We start from the raw sequence: 24,462 nt of genomic DNA, 5'->3' as shown, positions 1-24,462 counted from the left end.
ATATAAGTTCAAGTTCACATTGTTGTTGAAGGTGAAATATAACATGGAAAACTCTAGGCTCTCTTCTTGATGGTTGGTCTCGCAACTGCCATGTTTGTAGTTTGTTTACTCCCCACGAGTTTGTAGTTCTGATTGAATTCACGTTCAATACGCAATGTATTGTGGTTAGAGTATGTAGGGTTCCACACTCCAAATTTTCTATCTGAAATAGTACACCATCTGGGAGCCTTTGGCACACTCTTTTCAACATACTACGGTTTGGTACATACTAATTCTATTTTCAAATACTTTTTAGGACATAGTATGCGAATTGGAAGGCATTAAGTGTCAGGTCCTCAATAGTACATAGATGAATGAAGGCTCTGGCAACTGTCACTGATTTGCTATGGTTGCTACACTCACTGGCCACTTTATTAGGTATACCTGTCCAACTGGTTGTTAACGCATGTTTCTAAACAGCCAATCACATGACAGCAACTCAATGCATTTAGGCATGTGTACATGGTCAAGACAATCTGCCGCAGTTCAAATCGAGCATCAGAATAGGGAAGAAAGGTGATTTAAGTGACTTTGAATGTGGTTGTTGGTGCCAGACGGGCTGGTCTGAGTATTACAGAAACTGCTGATCTACTGGCATTTTCACGCACAATTATCTCTAGGGTTTACAGAGAATGGTAAAAAAAGAGAAAAAGAAAAAGAGAAAATATCCAGCATGTGGTAGTTCTGTGGGCACAAATGCCTTGTTGATGCCAGAGATCAGAAGAGAATGGCCAGACTGGTTCGAGCTGATAGAAAGGCAATCACTCATTAACAACAGACGTATGCAGAAGAGCATCTCTGAACACACAACACGTCCAACCATGAAGTGTATGGGCTACAGCAGCAGAAGACCACACTGGGTGCCACTACTGTCAGCTAAGATCAGGAAACTGAGACTACAGTTTGCACAGGTTCACCAAAGTTGAACAATAGAAGATTGGAAAAATGTGGCCTGGTCTGATGATTCTCAATTTTTGCTGCGACATTTGGATGGTAGGGTTAGAATTTGGCATCTACCACATGAAAGCATGGATCCATCCTGCCTTTTAACAACGGTTCAGGCTGCTGGTGGTGGTGGTGGTCTGATGGTGTGGGGGTTATTTTCTTTTTCACACTTTGATATTTTGCTTTTTTTGCTATTTTCTTCTTCACACTTTGGGCCCATTAGTACCAATTAAGCATTGTGTCAATGTCACAGCCTACCTATTGTTGCTGACCATGTCCATCCCTTTATGACCACAGTGTACCCATCTTCTGATGGCTACCTTCACCAGGATAATGCACCATGTAATAAAGCGTGAATCATCTCAGAGTGGTTTCTTGAACATGATATTGAGATCACTGTACTCAAATGGCCTCCACAGTCACCAGATCTCAATCCAATAGAGCATCTTTGGAATGTAGTGGAACAGGAGATCCGCATCATGGATGTGCAGCCGACAAATCTGCAGCAACTGCGTGATGCTATCATGTCAATATTGACCAAAATCTCTTAAGAATATTTCCAGTACCTTGTTGAATCTATGCCCCTAAGGATTAAGGCAGTTCTAAAGGCAAAAAGGGGTCCAACCCAGTACTAGTAAGGTGTACCTAATAAAGTGGCTGGTGAGTGTATATATAATTATAACTATATATATATATATATATATATATATATATATATATATATATATATATATATATATATATATATATATATATATACATACCTTAATGCCAATTGAGTAACTACATTTTTGTATTTCCCCTCCAAAAAAAAAAAGTTTTCCATTATGCATGTCCCTTTCTTAAACTGCGGCATCTTGGAGAAATTGGATCTGCATTAGCTGTGAAGTGTGGTCTGCTTTGAGACAGGAACTTCTTGTGGTCTATATATTTTATATTACACATATAACTTACATATTGGCAGTTGAGTAACTGTGTTTTTGTCTTTTACCTCCAAAAAAAAAGTGAAATATGGGATGATCCTGAGTCCTTTCGACCTGAACGGTTCCTCACCCTCTCTGGCCATTTAAATAAAAGCTTGACTGAGAAGGTCATGATATTTGGCATGGGAATACGCCGCTGTCTCGGAGACAACATTGCCCGTCTGGAGATGTTTGTGTTTTTAACCACCCTCCTGCACCGTCTGCACATAGAGAACGTTCCGGGTCAGGAGCTTGACCTGAGCTCTACATTTGGCCTCACCATGAAGCCCAGACCGTACAGAATAAAAATCATACCTCGTAACTAAAACCATCATTCTCTCAGTGTTCCAGATGTTACATTATATGGACAAATGGACATACAGAATAATTGCTAAAGTCACAGCATCAAGCTAATGTTGGCATCACTGGACTGCTAAGCTAAGCTAATCCCTTTTCTCTTCTCTACCTCTGGTTTACCTGTGTTATGGTTAATTTGGCACACCATGTACTTGAATATTTGCTATTTAATATAACTGAGTAATCTGCGCATGTCCATGCAGTATTTCTGTTAATGCATGAAGACTTAAGCATAAAACATTTGGTTACTTTATAGCTTAATTTTAGCACACATGTTGAATTGTAAATAAAAGCTGCAAGTTCTGAATTTCAGTGGCATTGAAGGTTAGGATGATTTCTATATGTTGAAAGCCTGTTTTGTGTTAGGATAAATCAGAATTAAGGCCATTGATGAATTTGCTTTAATCAACAAATATCTTCAATTCTTAAAATGCACGCCAGTTTAATATATATTGGCTGTCTAATATATACAACTGATTAATTATAGATTAATCATATTAATACGCTATGTTAACCATGTTTTGTAACTCCACAGAATGTAATAGAATAAAGAACAGTTTAAATGACAAAAAAATGTGCATTGTACTTATTTTTGGTGATTTTGGAAAATATTTCCCCCACTATAAAGAACATTTTATTAAATGAAAACAGTTCTTCAGGAATCAGTCTCTGCCAAAAAGGAACTCTTGTTTTGTTAAAGCAATAACGAGTGTTGTTAAGCAAAGGAGAACAATAACAAAAAATCTTTACTACATTTAACTTTTATGGCTTATGGTGTTCACTGCAAAGATTTTATACAGCCCAATCTGCATATTCTTATTATGGTTTTATTTACAGTTTCTATTTACAGTCTAAAAAAACAACACTTTACATTTATTCATTCATTCGTTTTCTTTTCAGCTTAGTTCCTTTATTAATCTGGGTTCGCCACTGCGGAATGAACGACTAACTTATCCAGCACATGTTTTATGCAGTGGATGTCCTAGCAGTCGCAACCCAGCACTGAGAAGGGTCATTGATGTCACTGGGGCCACCCTGTATTTTACAGAGATCTGACTGCGTGACTGAGTGTTAATCCACACAACTCCTACTCTCTTTTGCCTCCTGTATTTGCCAAGTGAGGCTTCATTCACGCTCATTGCCTTTTCACACATTAGCAGCATAAGTTGGCCAAGTGACTTCGTAATTGGTGCAGGCTCCTCTGATCCCTCCGCTGGGCACTGAATGTGCCTTACTGGTTTGCATGCGATGGCCTGGGACACCTTTGCCCTCTGCGTTAGCCAGACACGCACATTTAGATAAAGGGGGTGACAAGGGACACAAACTGAATTCTGGCTACAATGAAAACAAACAAGCAGCACATTAGACACAAAGTTAACCCTAGTTCATCATAACTGCTTGGTTGCTTGAAGGTTTCATAACCTCAGAAAAAAAAAAACCTTAAAACTGTCCCTTTAACCAAGGTTTAAAACTGATGTTTGGGAAAAATGGAGAAAGAAAGGTGGAAAAAGCACAAACAAGTCTACGACTGCTATTATAGAAATATAGCAAATGAAGGACAAATTGTCATGCTGTTTTTATTTATAAACACCCACACGCAAACTCACACACATTTATAAATATAGACATATTAAACATCTTCTTCCACAGGTTGACCTGATTTTAATTTTAAAATCACCTGTGAAGAAAGAATGAGAATTGAATGTAACAAAAAATAATGGCGTTCACATCATAATAGGAGTATTTTAACTAAATAATGTAGATACCTCTTTCAGCTGAGCTATTTCTTTGCTGTCTACATTCCTCTGAGCATTGTTGGTGATGGCTTTCACTCGAGTCGCGTAGCTGAAAAGATTTATAAGCACACATTTAAAGGGATAGTTTACAAAAAAATCACAGTTCTGCTATCGTTAACTTCACTTGACTTTTTCCAAGAGCATTTAGAGTTTTTTTGTTCTGCTGCAAACAAAAGAAACCATTTTGTAGAATGTTGGAAACCTGCAACCACTGACTTCCATACATTGTAATAAATACTGGGTAATTTAAACCCAAATTGGGTAAAATATGAACTACCCCAAACGTTGGGTAAAAATTTGATCCTATTAATTTGAAAATTGACCTACGGTAGCAGTGGGGTTAGTCCCTATCAGGGGCAGATTTAACCAATAAGCAAGGTAAGCAGCCAATTAGGCCCCCAGGAAATCTGAGGGCCCCCAAATAAATATCTAGATATATAAATGATATCTATAAATTATATATAACTGTATTATGATCACCAGCGATCTAGCGGCTGCATATCCCAGTTAAACACACTGTTCAATAAACAACTACAAATTCGCCATTATATGTACTACAAATCCTGTCATGCATCGTGCACTCACACTGGTTTCACAGCTGAAGCTCATTATTTATTCATTACCCCGCACTATAAAGAGAGCACTCTCACACACATCAGTGCTGAGTTTTGTAAGCAGTATTGTGAACTTTATGATGTGTTTTCCTTGCATTGTTTTGCCGTGTTAGACCCTTGCCTTGTTTTTTTTTTGTTTACACCTGTATGCTGCCTTGACCTTTCGCCTGTTTATGACCACGACTCTGGATTTCCTGTGTACATCTGTTTTCCCCTGTGTTGACCGATGCCTGCCTGACCATTCTTGTTTATAAACTCTGCAATTGGATCTGAACTCTTATTTGATCGTAATTACCTGCACAAATTTGTCCACCACCTTCAATCATGGACCAGTCCAGCGGTCAAATCAGTAAAGATTTTGTTTTAAAAACAAAATAGTTCATTCATTATTTTTTCTTGTGAATTCATTTTAAGATAATAAATAGTTTTACAAGATGCTTTACATGTTATTATTATTTTGTATTTAGATAAAAAGTAGAAAAGGAGACTGAATTAGAAGAATAAAAACAGCAAAATAATATTAATAAAAAATGAAAGTACAAAAGGTGCATTTTAGAACTTTTGGGCCACATGGCTGGACATACTTAGAGCCCCAAAATCACTAAATCCTACCCTGCTCCCTATTACACCTATAATTGATTTGAAATTACCCATCATTTTTTAGAATGTAGTATTTGTTTTTTCCATTTATATGTCAATAGTTTAAGCTTTGCAATATCCTTCAATATATCTTCTTATCTATCTTCTCATTGATTTTGTGCATGTAAGGCAGCTGCAGTTGGTTCTCACATGAGCGAGGTGAGCGTCTCATCCAGGTTGCAGTCAGAGGGAGAGATGTTGAGGATCATGAGGGTCTTGGCATTGCCCCCCAGTGAGTCCTGCATTAGCTGGGTCAGCTTGTTATTACGGTAGGGAACATGAGGCTGCTCCATTGACAAAGCTGAAATTACATCTCCAAGAGCACTCAGGGATTTGTTGATAGAGTTTGCCTCCTGGAATGAAAGCAAAAATATATGGATTTTTTTTTTTTTGGTTTGAAAATAGACAAGATCTTGAGGCGCACTTCAAAACGTATTTGTCTTTACAAAATAAGAATGTTTAAATCAGAATAGTAAAATATCAAAATAAAGACTTCCTGTTTGTCAGATTTTGTGGATGAGAGGTGTATGCTCTGACACATGTTCAAACATGTGCAAACAAAATAGTTCTTGTTTTTTTTGTTTGTTTTATCTACTTATCTTCTGTTTTTGCATCTGTCTTAAATGTGTCATTATAATTATTAATAGATTTCCTATGAAGCAACTTTACTGCATCACTGAAAATCAGCTTTAATATTTTATATGTTCAAAGCACCTTCAGTTGGTCGTCTTTGGCTCCAGTTTTTGCAGCTCGTTCACTTCCCGCCAAATCCACCAGACTAAGCTTTCCAAAACTCACACTCCCATTGGTCAGATTACGGCTCTCGATCATAATGCCAATGATCAGGTGTGAGCGGGAACTTTCTACATTCATCTCTGCAAGAAAGTGTGATCAAATCAAAATATTTTTTTATTAATATTACTGCAAATGCCACATAATTTAACTTGTGCAATTCAATAATAAACAGATGGCCAAATAAATAAACTAAAAACTATTTTCGACAGCACGATCAGATAATAAACCATTTCGGCACAGGAGGAACTGGATTACCTAATAATAACTACCTTAATATGTATATATATCCAGTCATCTCACTTCGGTTTTATTCGGTTTTATTCACAATTATTCGGTGTTTGTGCTAAGAAATAAACCCCCTCACTGCATTTGCTACCTGATTTCCTATAAACCCCCTAATCCTAACCCTAATTTGTGAAGTATAAAGTAATCTAGACTCAATAAAAACAAATGCTTATGGAAATATGTATCTTTGCAAAAAAGATAAGTTGCTCCTTAATATTTAGCTACACTTTAAATTTGAAACATTTATTGAGTGGCACTAAACATTTTAGCTTCCTCAGAGACGAATGTTATTGTGTTTGTTAATTCATTTGTTGCAGCAATCCAGAAATCATTTAGCCAGTAAAAGCCAAGCCATTCTACTTGATTTTTACTATGCCTTAAACTCTGTTACAACATTTGTACCTTTATATTCTGTCACGTGTAAAATGCTTTACCAGGTGAACTGCTAAGTTTACTTTTCAATTTTTTTTTTTTTTTAGAAAAGCTGTACAAATGGAGATAATCATGCGATCCATATTTAATATGTATTAGTTTGCCAGTGCACTTTGATGAATTTGTTATGATATGATACCTTGCAATATTAGGATTTTTAATGGGGCTGTGTGAAGTTAAGTCTTCATTTATTGATAAATCAGAATTTATATAAAAATACCATATGTTTGGGGCGTCACGCAGTGGGTAGCACATTCGTCTCACAGCAAGAAGGTCACTGGTTTGAGGTCCCCGTGTTTGCGTAGTTTTCCTTCTGGGTGCTCCGGTCGCCCCCTCAAGTCCAAACACATGTGGTATAGGTGAATTGGGTAAACTAAATTGGTCATAGTGCATGTGTGAATACAAGAGTGTGTATAGATGTATCCCAGAGATGGGTTGCAGCTGAAAGGGCATCCGCTGGATAAGTTGGCGGTTCATTCCGCTGTAGTGACCCCAGATTAATAAAGGGACTAATTCGAAAAGAAAAAAATGACCATATGTTTGCAGATATTTAAGAATCATGCAGTGAACATGTTTATCCAACAAAATGGTACAACTACATACAAACTACTTGTTAAACTTCTTAACATTATTAAAAGTACATGCTGAGTGACCTGTTGAGTCAGAGTTCTGTCCTTCATTTTTGGTGTTGTCAATCTGGAAACCTTTGTGTGGAGTCATCAGATGTAGGTCAGGGTGAAAACATGTGACGCTTGCAATACCTAGTTCAACCACTGGGTGTCAATTTAACATTCATTCATTCATTTTCCTTTTGCTTAGTCAATTTATTCATCAGGGGTCAACACAGCGGAATGAACCGCCAACTTATTCAGCATATGTTTTGCACAGCGGATGCCCTTCCAGCTGCAACTTAGTACAGGGAAACATCGATACACTCTTATTGCACACACATACACTAGGGCAAATTTAGTTTATTCTATTCACCTATACTGCAGGTCTTTGGACTGTGGGGGAAACCAGGGTGCCCGAAGGTAACACATGCTAACACAGGGAGAACATGCAAACCAGGGGTGAAAGGGGTAATATGTCTCCCTCACTTTTAAAGACGAATCATTTAGAAACAGGTGATTAATAATTATATGAATTTAACTTTTGGATCTCATACAGCTGTCCCCTCCACTTTTAAAATGTGCACTACGCATAGCAAATTATACACAGAAATGCCAGCTGGCCCCTCCTGGACTTGAACCAGCTGTGAGGCAACAGTGCTAATCACTGAGCCACCGTGTCACCCTGTCAATTTTACATAGGCTACTGCACGTTTAATAATGTTCATGCTCTTTATAACTTCAAATCACTCATTCAGGCCTGTTTTCAAAGAGCATTACAGATTTAAACTCAAGGACCTCCTCCTTGTGTCGAAGTTTGGCATCAGTGCCCGGTCATCATGTTCTGACCATGCATTCATACTGAGTTTAACTGAAGCAATTAATCCAAACCATTTAACAGGGACTTTTGAAGTTTCATTAAGCACGTACTTGTGGCTGCAATGTGGCGGTTTGCAGAGCCCTGCTCAAATAATGCGAAGAGTTCGCCGGCGCTGGCTGCGTCCTTTGTCTCAGCTCCCTGGGCGAACACAAGTCCCTTTCTGTCCCTCTTAATTTCGATTCGCTTGTTGAAAGCTTCAGCTGGGCTCACAAAGAGATCCTGCAGGCGGTCATTGTAGAGCTCCAGCATGTAGGCTGAAACCTGAGGTTGGACAAAAAAAATAAGTTTAAAGACTAACTGTACGTCTGTTCAGTACAAGACAGTAAATGATAAACGTAAAAGCACCTTAAACTCAAATTTAGACTCGTTATCCTGGATGATCTCAAAGATCCTGGTGAATGTTCTGGGAATGAGTCCTGGGTTCCTCCGATCTCTGTCTCCAACCATTGTGAAGGTTTTCCCTGAACCCGTATGGCCGTATGCAAAAATGCACACATTAAATCCATCAATCGCACACTGGATCAACCTAGAGATAATGTACATCTTAGCATCTCCTGCTCATATATATATCTGATATAAACAGGAATGGATTTAGTGATTTGGGGGCCCAGCAGTCTTAAAATGCACCCTTTGTATTTTGATCATTTTTTTTAAATTAACCTATTCATTAATTTTCTTTTCAGCTTAGTCGCTTTATTAATCTGGAATTGCCACAACTGCAACCTATCCGAATACCCTACCGAATGTCTTTGGACTTGTGGGGGAAACCAGGGCACCCAGAGGAAACACGCGCCAACACGTTTGTGTTTTTTTTTTCAGTTTTTAAAAAAAATTATTTTATTTTGTTATATCACTGAATCTAATTCTCCATGTTTTATCTTAATGAAATCTCTACACTTTAAAAGATTTTTCTTAAAATTAATTCACAACTAAAAAAATGTTAAAATAAATTGAAAATAATAAACTGAGTCTTTACCGGATCGACTTCTGGGCTGCTCCGTGATTGAGGGTGTAAGACAAATGTGCGTAGATTTTATAATTATGTCAAAATGTAATTTGTGAGATCCTCAGCATACAAAATACGCCAAAAAAGAAAGCGATGTGTATAATTTATACTTTTACCGTAGCCCCAAATTTCCTGGAGCTCTAAGTGGCTGCTTACTACGCTTTTTGGTTTAATCCCACCCCTGGATATAAATCTAAAAAATCAAAAGTTTGATATTTGGTTCACAACAAAATGTCAGAATTAAAACCAGGCTTACATACCAGAAGTTCTTATTTTTAAATATTAAGGTGAAATTTCACAGAATGACTTGTTTGAGTGGATGTTCTCCTCACCAGTAAATGAACGATTTCCCTGCCTTTACATTGGAAAAGTTAGCATAATAGTGGGTCCAAATGTAAACAGTTTAAGTAATAGTTTGGAGTTTTAACATTTGCTGTGGTTGATGTTAAGACTATTCTCTGTCTTTGAGACATTTCATAACTTACTGTATCTGCTAATGTTCTTTCGGCTGTCAATGTCATAATCCCAGGAGTGTAAGAATAGACCTAATAATTACATAAATACCTACACTGTAAAACCCAAAAGTTAGGGTAACTCAAACCATTTGAGGGAACTGATTGCAACAAACTATTTAAGTTCAAAAACTAATGCTAATGAGTACAGTGAACTTATTCCATTTGAGTAAACGAAACAATTTGAGCACAGTAAAACCCAATAAATAAAGAGAACTCAAACCAATTCAGGACTGTAAAACCCAATAAGTTAAGGCAACTTAAACCAAATGTGGAAACCGATTGCAACAACCCTATATGATCTAATCCAGTGGTTCTCAAACGTTTTTCATCAAGTACCACCTCAGAAAACAATTGTCTCTCCAAGTACCACCAAAATGAGCAGTATTAAAATACAGTAGCGCAGTAGGCCCAGTAAAGCAGCTACAACTCTGCACAGTTAAAAAAAAACATGGTAGATTACATCAGAAATATAGGCTATATGTCATATATAACATATTATATACATCATTTTTAATAAATTTTGAAATGTGTGTAGCATGTACATGACATATTGCATTCCTACGCGTACCACTAGAAGGAAGCCTGCGTACCACTACTGGTACACGTACCACAGTTTGAGAACCACTGATCTAATCTATTTGAGCACTGTAAACTTACTACATTTAAGTTGAAGTTATAAGGTATGTAAATTTTGAGTTAACTGCACTCATTTCAGTTGATAAAGTTGACTGTTGGGTTTTACAGTGTACATTTTGTGCCTTCAATGTGTGCCCCAAATTAGGAAACCCTTCACTTTTTAACTCAAACTTCAATCTTCATTTTGGAAGTGTTGTTTACAATGAAGATTGGGCCAAAGAAGCTTATATGAAAAAAGAGAATTCAGATTTTGGAAAAATTCCAGCATAATAGGCAGATAGGAGAGTAGGGGTGGAACGCAGGTGTAGTTCTAGTTCAATCAAAGTTGATTCAAATAGTCTTCACATTCAGTTATCACAGCCTTCATCATCGTGGTTGCACTAAAATTATAATAAATTGGGAGCTTCAGACTTTAATTAAATGGAACAGAGCACCCAGGATGTTATTAACAAATTCAATCTGTTTTTGTGTTCCACAGAAAAAAAGAAAGTAGCGGTATAGTTTGAAGTGACTTTACATTTTCTGGTGTGAACTATTTCTTTAACTTATCACAAATACATTTAAATGTATAGCGTGTGCATTTCAGTATCACTCTTACCCACTGGACTCAATGAAGACCTCTTCCTGTGTACATTCTGTGTTGAAGATCTTGTCAAACTGAAACTCGCGAGGTCCTCGAGGCGTCTCCAGGATCACAGAGTAATCATCCAGACAAGCGACAGTGATGTGGCCTTTTTTTGCTTGCTCCGCACGTGTTAGTGGCCTTATTCGACAGAATACTCTGATCTTACCTGTATAAGACCAAACAAAGTCAGGCTTTTCACACTGCATGTGACTTCAGGTCATCGTTGTTCTAAACACTACTTTTAACCCTGGTTAAAGAAGCATTTCACATCACGGAGCATTGTAGTGTGAAGTTTGTTTTTGAGCCTGCTGGATCAGGAATTCAGCAGGGATACTCCTGTCATGTCAGGCAATGCATATTGTGTAAACAGGTTGTCTGCAAATGGTACTGCAAATATGCAAATATGAATGTTATCCCAGGGTTTAGAAATAATCAACGTAAAAGAATACCCAGGCTTAACAGTTTACCCTAGGTATAATAAGCAGTGTAAAAAACATGGTTACAGATTACCTAAGATACCATTTTTCTAGGGTCTAGGATGACGTAGGGTTAACAATTTTAAATGTGTAAAGCAGTGTGAAATTAGAAAAAATTAAAATGTGTAAAATTAAGCCCTTCTTTTTTACCTGGAGTTATGAAACAGATAATAGAATGATAATAACTCATGGTTAAAAGCAGTGTGAAAAAGCCTATAGTTACCTAGCAATAAAGCAGAAACTTACAAAATATACAAAAAATATTATACTTATTTCTTTGATTTGAAAGCTGAATTTTCTGCATTATTCCTCCAGTCACATGATACTTTGAAAATCATTTTAATAGGCTGATTTGCTATTTAATAAACATTTATTATAAAAGTATTAGTAATAATACTACTATTACTACTAATAATTATTATTATTATTAAGTATTCTTTGATAAATAAAGAAATTCAAAATTCCGCTGCACAGGTTTTGACACACTCTTTCTCTCACCACCATATCACCCCTATACTTCAGCAACTTCACTGGCTTCCTGCTAAGTCACATATTATTTTTAACATATAAAGTAGTGCGTGGGCTAACACCTGACTACATTTGTGACCTGGTAACTCTCGCCACTCCCACCTGCAATCTTCGTTCTTCATCTGGACTTACTCTGTATCAGCTACACTGTAAACTTAAGACTGTGGGTGGTAGAGCTTTTTCGTACAGTGCACCCAAGCTATGGTATGGTCTACCCATCAGCATCAGGAATGCCACTTCTCTGGACTGTTTTAAGAAACTTGCTTTCAATTTAGGTTGATTATTTTTGTTAATGTAATCATTAAATTTTTTTGTGCATATTTATTGTCTTATTGTGGTGTTTTTAATTTTTTTTTATTGTTTTGCTTGTTACTGTTCACCTTGTATGCCTTATAGTGCTTTGTGGTTGAGAAAAGCGCACTATAAATAAAATGTAATATTACTATTATTATTATTATTATTAAAAAGATCCAAAAAACATCATTAATCTGAATTAAAATATTTTCATAACATTATACACTATCTTTAAAATATGGATTTAGAAATTGTTATTTTTGTATTTAACAATGAAGCTTTAAATTGATCAAAAGTGATAATAAAAACATTTATAATGTTAAAAAAATGATGTTTTTAATAAAAAAAGCTTTTCAACAGTAATAATACAATGTATTTATTTTAAATTTATAATTAGAATATCACAATGATTTTTTTTTTACAATGTAAAATATATTCAAACAAAAAATAGCTATTTTATATAGTAAATTTTTTTTTTTAAACATTACTGTTTTGCCATACTTTGGATCAAATAAATGCAGTCTTAGTGCACAGAGAAGGCCTTGCAAATAATTCAAAACCCTACATGGGCAAAAATGCCTGTAGTTTTCAGTCTTTTTGGCACTCATTTGTATTACTGTTGGATACGAATAGAAATTATCAAAATAGTTAACAAGAATTTCTGGGAAACCAATCAAGGGTCTTGGAGATATTTGGCTCAAAGCCTCAAAATAAATTATACATACCCAAAAAAGGGCTATTCCAGTTCATGTTGTGTCTGGCAGCAGTTGTTACATAAACTCATTTCTGTCTTTGCTCAAAGTGTAAGGATGTGGTATACTTTGCCTTTCATGTCCTCCACCATGTTGTAGTACTTCTTCCTCAGGGTCCTTTCAGCTGTGTAGTTTTCAATAATCTTTTTGTTTTCATCTTTTATTTGCTTCAACTAGACATACAGATAACATAAGAACGTACCATAAGATTCCGAGCAGTTCAACCACTTTCAATCAATTTATTCAGTCAAATAATTGTTAAGATCATAAAATAGAAAATATTTTTGTCTTAGCGGTTTCACCTCAGCCTGCAGTAATAACAGCTGCTGCCCAACACTTTTATCAGAACTTAGGAATCCATTCTTACGGAATTCTTCCTCAAATTTCTAAAACATAAAGGGTAAACATTAGTCTTAAGGAAGAATGAATGCTAAATAAAATGAGTGTGTATGAATTTACTTTGACTGCTTCATCCATCTCTGCTGTCCATGCCTCATTTGCATCAGTTTCTATGAATAACACATCATGAACTTACAATATGTACAATACATCTTTCCAAAAGAGACACCATTGATCATTTAAAGTACATAGCTACTAATTTCCTATATTTACCAATGACAGTAGGCTTAGCCCCTGATCTGATGCACTCCAAAGCTAGCTGTCTGACCTCATGATTGAGCAAACTGGCCTGGGATCCATCATTGATTTGTGGCTCTGTCCTGAGTTAACATGAATCAGTTAGCAGATGCGTATATGTTCATAGTTTGATAGATTTAAGCAATCTTCTGACTCAAAAGAAACAATGCATGATCTGACATTTTCTACTTCACGTACTCTTGGTCCTCATGATTCTTCTGGTTGGACTCTACTACTGTTTGGTCAAGGCTTTCTTTAATCTCGGCCAGAATTTTCTTGTTGTCTTCTGCCATTTGGTCAAACTGCTGCTTAGCCTCTGTCAGCTCAGCGTAAACCTGATGAGCCTGGAATACACAATCAAAGAAAGCTGCTTTCTAAGCTCATTATGTTTATTAACCTTCATTTACTGTTTAGAAGGTATGAAAAGTTTCAAAAATCAAAACCAGCTCAATCCTTGCCATTTTTATTACTGTTTGCTCAGCCTTTGAGGGCTTGTTCACCCAAAAATAAAAGTTTTGTTATTTATTTCCCACCCTTATGTTGTTTCCATCCTCTAAAACCTTAATTCACCTTCAGAACACAAATAAAGATACTTTAAATGAATTGTAATTATAGGAAGCTCCAAGAACACTTTTTTGAGCTAAAAGTATTGTGAAAATGAGTTTGTTCGCTTATATGTTCCACATCAGATTAGCATGCGTGTTTTCTACAGGGGTTGGAATGACACAAGGCTGAGTGATTGATAACAGGATTTTAATTTTCAAGTGAACCAACTCTTTAAATTCAGATATTACAATGGGCATATCATTTCAGACATGTGCTGTAAAGGCTGGTGTACACAGTACAATTTTTACTATTGTGCGAGCTTGTACGTGGTTTCTTACCATTGGGAGCAAACACATGTAAAGCCCTTAATCTTTTATGACTGTGGCTTGTACCATCAGAGTAACCTACTGTATGAGCTTACAATCATTTGTAATGTTTTATTTATTTATTTATTTATTTATTCGTTATTTATTTTAGTTAGGAAGCCGTCTGCTTTAATTCGTGAACATGTGCAGTTAAATGACTTGTTCTATCGATCAATCTGAAGTTGACCATCCAAATCACTTACCACAGCTAAATCACCCTGCAGCCCAAGACTGGTTACTCACTGAAGCTAAGCAGAGCTGAGCCTGGTCCGTACTTGGATGGGAGACCACATGGGAAAGCTAGATTGCTTTTGGAAGTGGTGTTAGTGAGTCCAGCCAGCCTGATCTCACGAGAAAACGTAAGTATTTTACGTTTTGCAAGTTTAGTGGCTAATTCATACGAATTCGTACGAGTTCAGTCGTACAAAATGGTACGATTTAAAAAAAAAGGCGTGGCACCTAACCCCAACCGTCATTGGGGGATGAGCAAATCGTACCAAATTGTACGAATTAGATCGTACGAATTCATACGAATTAGCCACTAAATGAAAAAGTTACGAATTGCCGTGAGATTGTGTTGGGCCAGCAGGAGGCTCAACCTGTGGTCCTTGTGGATCCTAACGCCCCAGTATATTGAAGGGGACACTACACTGTCAGTGGGCGCTGTCTTTTGGATTAGACGTTAAACCAAAGTATTGACTTTCTGTGGTCATTAAAAATCCCATGGCACTTCTCGTAAAGAGTAAAGGTGTAACCACGGTGTCCTGGCCCTCCATCGGACTTTACCCATCATGGCCTCCCAAACATCCCCATCCACTGAATTGGCTGTATCACTGTCTCTCCACTCCACCAATAGCTAGTGTGTGGTAAGCCCACTGGCGCCTTTGTCCTGTGGCTGCCGTCGCATCATCCAAGTGGATGCTGCACACTGGTAGTGGTGTGGAGAGACCCCACTCACGATTGTGAGTGCGCTTTGGGTGTATGGCCATACACAATATATGCGCTATATAAATACACATTACATTACTTGGAGAACAGTAAGCACTTTATAAGTCATGCATGACAGGGCCATCAGAGATTATATTTTACAGATGATTGCTCAAGAGCTACAGCTATCAGGTGAGATGTAGCACTTTATAATTTACAACTACTTTATAATTTACACACATAGGGTGACCAGACATCCTGGTTTCCTGATGCATCCTTAATGTATAAAAATTAAGCTCTAATGATAGAGAAAGCGAGGGATAGAAAAAGTCTCTGAAAGCATTCTCATTTTTAGGTAGGAATTTCATGCAGTTGCTTCCATTTTTTTAAATTCAGATTCTAAAATGGTGTCTGTCATATATCCCTGCATCCGAATGATTATCACGTAGTGATGTGTGCGTGGACAATCTTCCAACCATCAAACTTTACACCATGTACACCCGCCTTAAATAGTAGACCAAACTTAACAGACTTGACCTTTTGACCTAAGGAGGGCTTAGAAAGACCAAATCATTGAATGAAACTTTTCAGACCCTTCGGGAAATTTATTATGCTACAACTGTATTATAAGTGGTTTTACAAACTAATTTTGAAAGGAGCATGTGATATAACTGATTACAGCTGGTCTCTCATCTATGATCAGCAATAATCCAATCAGATTGATTCAAGCCTACAATAAACAGACCAATTTCGCCCTAATGCCTTTTTTTTCGTTTTGGAATAATCCCTCCTTCCACCCCATCTCCCCCTTTGACATCCTTTACCAGGAGGAGCTACCTGATTTGGGACCCCCTTATATGCTAATTGACCAGGTGGGAGGCCTGGGCTCAATTACCTCCAAGCTCAGGGACAGCATACCTTCTAATAGTGTCAACCATATCTATGTGCCGCAAACTCTTGAATTGTGTTTAAAGTGTTTTTAACGTTGGATGAATGTAAATCACTAACTTACTCACTGTCCTTCAGCTCAGTCCCTGGTTTATTAGGGATCACCACAGTGGAATGAACCAACAATTACTCTGACACATGTTTTATGTGGGTAATGTATTGTATGGCATATAAAGGGCAAAATTAAGTACTTTTTAAGTTGCATAATGAGCCACATTAAAGCACAATTTTATGTCTGAATTATGATTGACAAATCAAGTTTATATTATGTCACATTTTATTTTTTCACGACTTAGGCTACCTTATTTTACTAATGAGGCAAAAACAATAAAAATAATATTAAAAGAAAACCAAATAACCTGTTGGATGACAGTACTGAGGAGTTGAGCATATGCTGACTGTTCAACAGGATCTGCCACACGCTCTTGTCCTTCCATGAGCATCGAAATCTCTCGCTCCCTCTTCTGCAGGTTATCCTTCAAAATCTCCAGACGAGCTTGAGCTCCATCTAGTGGGCCATTTGACTCGGTCCTCATCTGTTAAGGTTATTACTCAGATAATACACGTGCAAATATGCCTCATCATGAAAACCAACGATTGGTAAATACTACATGTCTTTCTTTCTAGCTCTCTTCAGAATTAACATGTTCTTCAGTACTGGAATGTGAATTTTCTCAGATTTTCTACCTGTTCTTCAGATGCATTTTCTGATTCGTTCTTCTCCTGCAAGATCTCAAGCATCTCCTGGACCTTCCCCATCTCTGCCCTGGCCAAATGCAGCTCCTGCAGTGCTTGTAAAGAGAGAGATTACTCAAACCTCCTCTATAATTAATGCATATCTTTTTAATCACATTTCTTCTTAAATCTAACAATATTAACCTCTAGATCTCTTACTTGATGCCTGGTGATTGTGAAGGAGATCCAAACGAGAGGAGAACAATTCCATCATCTTGTTCTGGAAAGGTTTTTATGGATGCTTTTAGCCAATTAAATAGGTAATCATGTAAAGCACTGTACACATCACAATATGCTATGTTGCTTATTTAATACCATAACTTGATACCTTTTCTTTATCCCATGAAGCCAAGTCATTTTGGTTCCTTTCCTGAAGCATTGTATGTTGCATCTGAAGTCTTTCATTCAGATCTTCCAGAGTCTGACTCCAGGAGTACAGTATGATACAAGACAATCAATATATTATACAAATGTAATACTGTACAGGACACTAATAATTACATCATGTTTTAGGTTCAGGACTGAGCTTGAAACAAGGATTAAATGCGTTGTGTGAAAATCAAGAAAGCTCTTTATGACTCACCCTGACTTTCTCTTCCCAGAATGCGTTTTTTCTGGCCACCTTTTCCTGGTAAATGTCTAGGACTCTCTTCAGAGTACTGAGTTTATTTTGGTAAAACGTCTTCATTTTATGAGCTGTTTTATCCTACACACAGACACATAATTAAACTTAAGTTTACATAAAATCACTGCATACTTTCTGATTCAAAATAAGTTTATCACCTGATTAACACGTGATGCAGTGAGAAAGTTCTCCTCCAGTTCTTGAATCATCTCCTGATGCCTGCTCTTCATGGCAATCATATCGTTTGTTATCTGTTGGCATGGTATTATTCACAGCCTTACCAAAATACATAGTATTGAAGCAGTTTCTGCATGTACATTCCCAGAATTGTCAAAGAAGTTAACTATTAATGCTAAAAAATATATATATATTTATATATATAATAAAAAAAACCACTTTTGAGACTTTTAAACCTACAAAATCAGTTATTTTTTGTGTAAAAATTAATCTAACTTCTTAAAATGAAGGTTCAGCCACTGGAGTCACATAACCTGCTTCAATGTTTAAAAAAAAAACTCATGCCTAATTTTTTTGTTGTTGAATCAAATAAACCTATCATGTGATCTCTGGCATTAGTCAAACATACTAAAAAATAAGTTTAACTGAAGTATGACAGAAAACAAATATCAATATTTTATAGTGTAGTTGCATAGGATGTCAATGAAAGTGAAATATTGGATTTCAAATGCTTTCAGGATGTCTGATTTTATATATTCATGTCTTTACAGTAAGAATCGTTTTTCTTACTGCTACAGCTTTTTGTTGTCTGTTTCAGCACATTTTTACGGATTTGTCTATATGTTGCATGACGGTGCAAAGTTTCTTTTAGAAAGTCCTTTTAACTTTTAATCAAAGAATGTGTAAGAACATCGCCATGATGGACATTATCGAAGCAGTGAATCAAGTTTAGTTTCTCACAAAAAATAACAGTAAATTTTAGTTAGCTAATTTTATTGTGTTTACACATAGTTAATGACTTATTCCATACAGAAATCTGAAAAAAATAGCCATATATGAACATATAGAAATATTAGAGGTAATATATCTGAAGATATACGTACATAGTAATTCCAACGATTGAAAAAAAATATATATGTTTATATTTTGGGCCAATTGGGGCAGACAGAATCTGTGAATATTTTTGGCTATTTCTGTAGAGAATTTAGTAAAAAATCTGTGGATTTATGTGGAATAATTTTGGGAGTATCTTAACTAAAAACTATGACATAAAAAAATGATATATGACATAAAAAATAATACCTTTTTACCTTTTATTTAATGATTACAATGCAAATCCCATTAGAACCACTTATTTGGAAAAACAAAGCAAGTCTCTTATATAATATCTACTGCAAAACCGAAAATATTACTTTACAAACTGTATTGTAAATAAATCATATGAACATTTTTAGTCAATAATATTACTGAAATCAATTTAAAAAACTGAATTAATAAAAATGTACACACATTTACACAAGTAAATAAATAGACTCAATGATGGGTTAAAAATCTGTGGAATCTGCAGATTTCTGCACGTGCAGATTCTGTGTGGGTCATACATATTTTATATATGAGAAATCTAAACATGAACTGTATATATGCCATATAGGTATGTAATTTGCATATATTACCATAATATCATATTTCTTATGGGATGAGGCCGTAAACATGCAACCTCTGGAGCGCATGACATTTAAAATGATATGGTAAATCCAACCACTTTAATGTATGCTTTGGTGTTGATTACTAGGCTAGTAAGCCTTTTTGATGGAGATTAAATATTTGGGAAAATAAAAGTTGATCAGAGAATCAGTATGAATTGTGGCTTTGAGTTGTTTCATAATAGGCCTTGCTCTCAGAAGAACCAAAAAGCACATGACAAGACATTTAACTTCACCCTGAGGCTCCAGGCCAACAGAGGGAGTGACAGACATGTGACTAATGCAGAACACTCCCAAACTCTACTCCAGAGTAAAAAAAATATTGCATAAGCATGAGGAGTGATATCTACATACTTGAGTTATGCAAAGCTTGGCGGAGTCATATGGGATAAACATCTTGACATCCACAGGACTCTCATCTACTGGATGTTTTTTGCTTGCACTTATTGAAGATACCTTGGGTACTGTGATGGTAAATAGAATGAAAATGAAACAACTTCTGTTTGTGTTTATAAATCCTGAAACTCTACCATCAGAACCTACCTTTGCGTTTTGTTTCATGGGGTCGGTCTGTTCCAATCCAGCGCCTGAATGCGTTCCATTTGACTCTACCTTTCCTCAGCCATGAGACCTCACATTTACCTGCACCTTCAAATATTAACACGCAGTTACTGTGACACTTCACTCATTTGGTTCTTTGGGAACCAGGAATTTTTTTTTTCATTTTTTTTTTTTTTTAATAGCTCTTTTTCTAGATGGTGGAATGAATTGGGTCTTTTTCATACCACTGATGTGTGCTAAACAATAGAGTGTGTTAGATTTAATATAAGGTTAATTAACTACTTGTAAAAAAAAAATCTGCTAAATTAAAAGTTTCCACATTTTGTGTTTTCCTTTTATTTATGGTTGTGCATTATGGGGTGTTGATCTCTGCTCTGTTGACTTTTGATGTTGAAAATTTAACTCTACCTTTTAACAAAGAGACTTTTATTGACATTTTAGTAGTTAGAAATAATATAATGCACAAGAAATGATGTATAGAGAAGGAACAGAAAATGTACTGGCAGTTTATTACACTGTTTTGTACTTTAATATACAACCCCAAATCACTTTTAAACTCTTAAAAATGTTAATAAAAGTCACTTTTTCTATCTTTTGAAGGTCAAAAGTAGTTGGTTGAACGATCAAAGTCCCATAATGCAATTCAAAAGCATAAATAAACAGGAAAAAAAGAAAAACAATATACAAAAAAATGCTAATTTACATCAAGTTTAATTATAAAATAATTTTTAAAAGGATCATGTGCTTATGATTGATCATGGCTTGTCCCGCATTAGCTAAATCATGATACACCGATCAGATGATCACCATAAATATTATAAATAAATAAGTTCCATATCACAGTCATCTTCATTTTGAAAAATACCCCCTTCCACCCCTACTCCTCCTCATTTCTGGGCGGAATGGCCTCACAGTAAGAACATCAATGGTTCTAGTACCAAGTCAGTTGACATTTCTGTGCGGCGTTTATGTGTTCTCTGCATGCTCATGTGGGTTTCCCCTGGGTCCCCTGGTTTCCTTCCACCATCCCAAAACATGCAAATTAAGTCAATTTGACTAATCCAAATCAGCACCATAGACAAGCTCCTAGTAAGCAGTTATCTATTCATAGCAATCCTTAATTTTTCATTAGCTACAAATAACAGGGGAGTTCTTGAGATCTACCTGAGCTCAAACTCCCCTCTCGCCTTGCAAATGAGAGGGAGCACAGGGCTCAGGGATCTTATGCAGGGCTCTCTTCCGGGACAGCATGCTAAACACACTTTATAATCAATCATCAGCTATTATGAACTTTTGAATTATATTTGTTACACTGTAGGTTGGCCATTTGGGAATTTACCTTTAGTGTACAACCAATTAAACAACACTATTGTTTGTAAACACATTAATTATCCTTTTTAAACATGCTTTAATGATATGATTTTAATATGTTTTTTTTTATTTTACAAATACATGTTTTTAGTTTTTTAATTTTATTGCATGTTTTTTTATTACATTAAATTTAAGGTGTTAACATTCAATTGAGTGAAAGATTATCACAAAGTAATTACTGTATGAACTTTATTAGGTAAAAAGTTTCATCCTTACTTTTTTATTAATCTTAATATTTGCACAATATCACGGAAAAAAACATTTTATCACTGCTTAAAAAGGACTGTACATGATAAAACACATTTGCTATGTTCAGCTATACATAGGGTTTGTTTAAGTACAAAAATCACTTATTGTTTCTTCTTGATCAATCACTTATTGTCCCTTCTCGACATTTTCAGTGGCTTAAACATCACGCTGAATCGTTTGTTCCAGTTGTGCTTGCTTAAAAGATACAGAAAAAGAAAAAGAAAACTATGTAAGTAAATTAATAAACACATTTTATAGGTTGAATTTAGTTTAAGTTTAAATGAAGGTTTAAATGAATCAGACTAAGTTTAGATATTGTTGAAACGATCCTGTTCTTTTGATTTTTATCGATTAGGTTTTAGTTTAATGTTATGCAAATATTAGACAGTATTTAGGGCTTAAGCTATGTTTAGATTCTGGGAAGTTACAGGAAAGTTAAACTTACGTCTGTTTTTATCCTGGTCTAGGAGTGTGTTATGAATGTTGCATGGTCTGCGCAGCTGAATCTCTTCTCTCAGGTCAGGAACACTGCCTGGCAGCTCCTCTGATGACACATTGGGATGAGAAAGTACCACACGGGTGGAAACAGCTGGATCATCCTGATATTGAGAAAGGTCAGTGGTCTCCCAGGCACCTATAGTGAAAAAAACACATTTTAATAAAACCATTAAAATACACACACAAAAAAAACTCATTGGATGAACTCAGTTCAACTGAGGGCAGGATGCCCATACAATAAATTTGCTTAGCATAAAAAAATTTTAAAAAAATAAAAAATTTGCTCAATTAAATACAATTGAGTTGGCCAAACACATTCTATCAAATAAAAGTTCAAATACATTTGTAATTTTATTTAAAATAAATTGAAATGTCTTCAATATCATGTCTCCCTGTTATGTGTCTTAAATTTCAAAGTCTCTTATTTTTATTTGAAGTTATCCTAAATGATCTAAAAGAGCCATTTCTAAGCATATTTCACGAGTTATATACTCTGAAGCATGCATGAACACAATGGGATGAGGATTCCTAATATGTGTTTATTTCAGTCAAACATTTAAACATTTACAAATTTCCTCTTTTTTCCTAGTGAAAATGCCTTATGGCCAACAAAATACATCTAAAAGGTTTTAACCAGTTAAAATAATCAAAATTTATCCCCCCAATTTTCATATCAGACAGATCACTTAAAAAAAAAAAACAATCATTTAACGGCTATGATATGCATTACTTTTGCATTATGACTTAAAAAATACAAGTTTAAAAATCTGTATTACATAAGATCAATATACATGTATAAAAGCTCTAATGAATGCAAATTTAATGTAAATTGTAAAGAATGTCATCAGATTGGTTGTTCATTCATTAATTTTTCTTCAATTTAGTCTCTATTTCAGATGTTGCCGCAGTGCTGTGGGGGAAACCAGAGCACCCAGAGGAAACCCACATGAACACAGAAAGAACATGCAAACTTCACACAGAAATGCCAACCACAGAGCCACCGTGCCCCCCATCAGAGCTGCTTGTATTTTTTTTATTAATCTTCTCCTGTAGTAACTTTGATAAAGTTTTTGTTCTAAAATTACGGAACAACAGAGCATTTAAAAAGACTGAGAGTACTATAGAACATTGATATACACTAAGAGTACTACAGGTAGAAATACTCATAAGTAGATCAGGCAATCCCTGTATAGCCAAATACGCATGAAAAACTATAATCTGATAATGCAAGTGACGAAAGGAGTGGGTACATGTGATGTTTACTTACGTTGTTTTGCTGCTGGGGCAACAGTGTGGTTACGTAACTTCCTGCCCATGAAGTTCAAAGACATGGACACATTTTCTGCTCCAGAATTGACATACATCATGCCAGAGGGTTCCTATCTGTTTTGTTTAGAAATAGTACCAACCACGTCATGACATTATGTTGAAACACTGTTTGCAGGTTACACTCAGAGGTGACTGTACATGATTCCTTCACACACAGAGACATGCAAATAAGCAATGCAGTTCAATAAGGTTAATATGCTAGGTTTTTAAAAAAATAAATGAATTAAGAAATACATATTCCCTATCCATCATCTCTCGCATTGTATATTTGATGTTGACAGTTACAAATTTTGAAAGTATTTTACTATCACGTTAACAAGGATTATGGTTTAGGGTGTGAGCAATCATTTAATGAATGTACATGCTCTATAATCTTTTCACCTCTGGGCATAAAAGACATACACACTTGCATTGATAGCTTTTGTTGGAAGTGAGTGATAAAATTAACATAATCAGCGAAACAGTCACAGTCTGCTTTGCAAATCTGATTAAAGAAATGATGAACAAATAATTAAATCAGAGAGAGATTACCTGAGTTCTTGAGCTGTAGGAAGACCTGACTAGCGAACATTACAGAGAAAAACTGGAAAGATGCTTGTTTTTGTGAGGAACCGAACTCTCAACACTTGTTAAATATTAAGCTCGGTGGATGAGGTTTCAGGGGGGATGGCCAACACAAACTGAAGACTATCATCAGGTTTCCTGTGTGTAAGATCGAGATTGTAATGTGATCTACAACAGTCCATCTCTACAGGACAATGCTAATGGAAAACCTGCATTGTGGTGGTCTGGATTAAATGGATTAAATATTGTCAATCAATTGAGAA

General features: G+C 35.8%; 2 protein-coding genes and 1 long non-coding RNA gene across 4 annotated transcripts in view; 2 read left to right on the top strand and 1 right to left on the bottom strand.

The window, feature by feature from the left end:
* The window catches only part of cyp1d1 (cytochrome P450, family 1, subfamily D, polypeptide 1), a 14,896-nt gene extending 12,020 nt beyond the window's left edge, over window positions 1-2,876 (top strand). The window contains 1 exon segment of the mRNA NM_001007310.3: window positions 1,990-2,876. Coding sequence (NP_001007311.2) covers window positions 1,990-2,272 — 283 coding nt within the window. The 3' untranslated portion in view covers window positions 2,273-2,876.
* kifl (kinesin family-like) lies at window positions 2,617-24,263 on the bottom strand. Of its 2 annotated transcripts, none has more exons than XM_087251148.1 (23): window positions 24,167-24,209; window positions 23,574-23,689; window positions 22,254-22,442; window positions 20,171-20,269; window positions 19,982-20,091; window positions 18,125-18,217; window positions 17,925-18,047; window positions 17,670-17,762; window positions 17,501-17,561; window positions 17,294-17,397; window positions 16,966-17,142; window positions 14,019-14,164; window positions 13,797-13,903; window positions 13,644-13,693; window positions 13,487-13,570; window positions 13,258-13,357; window positions 11,108-11,300; window positions 8,698-8,878; window positions 8,403-8,613; window positions 6,067-6,227; window positions 5,503-5,705; window positions 4,070-4,148; window positions 2,617-3,981 (listed from the first exon to the last, which is right to left on the bottom strand). In XM_087251148.1, exons 2-23 carry the CDS (start codon window positions 23,671-23,673, stop codon window positions 3,934-3,936), a joined length of 2,712 nt encoding a protein of 903 aa, XP_087107274.1. In that variant the 5' UTR covers window positions 23,674-23,689; window positions 24,167-24,209; the 3' UTR covers window positions 2,617-3,933.
* Window positions 19,941-24,462, top strand: LOC147843980 (uncharacterized). Its single transcript, XR_015491214.1, has 4 exons — window positions 19,941-20,099; window positions 21,961-22,037; window positions 22,276-22,422; window positions 23,191-24,462. It is a non-coding gene; the product is annotated as an uncharacterized LOC147843980 (long non-coding RNA).

The sequence above is a fragment of the Danio rerio genome, chromosome 5 (genome assembly GCF_052040795.2).
Source record: "Danio rerio strain M-AB ecotype USA chromosome 5, GRCz13ab, whole genome shotgun sequence".
NCBI lineage: Eukaryota > Metazoa > Chordata > Actinopteri > Cypriniformes > Danionidae > Danio > Danio rerio.
This window is presented reverse-complemented; position numbering and strand designations above follow the sequence as displayed.

Bases quoted from the DNA above. Each gene is read 5' to 3' on its own strand.
- kifl (XM_087251148.1), bottom strand. From the start codon at position 23,673: ATGATGTATGTCAATTCTGGAGCAGAAAATGTGTCCATGTCTTTGAAC. The intron at 20,092-20,170 runs GTAGGTTCTGAT...TTACCATCACAG, and splicing joins CCATGAAACAAAACGCAAAG to TACCCAAGGTATCTTCAATA. The intron at 3,982-4,069 runs GTATCTACATTA...CTTTCTTCACAG, and splicing joins AAATAGCTCAGCTGAAAGAG to GTGATTTTAAAATTAAAATC.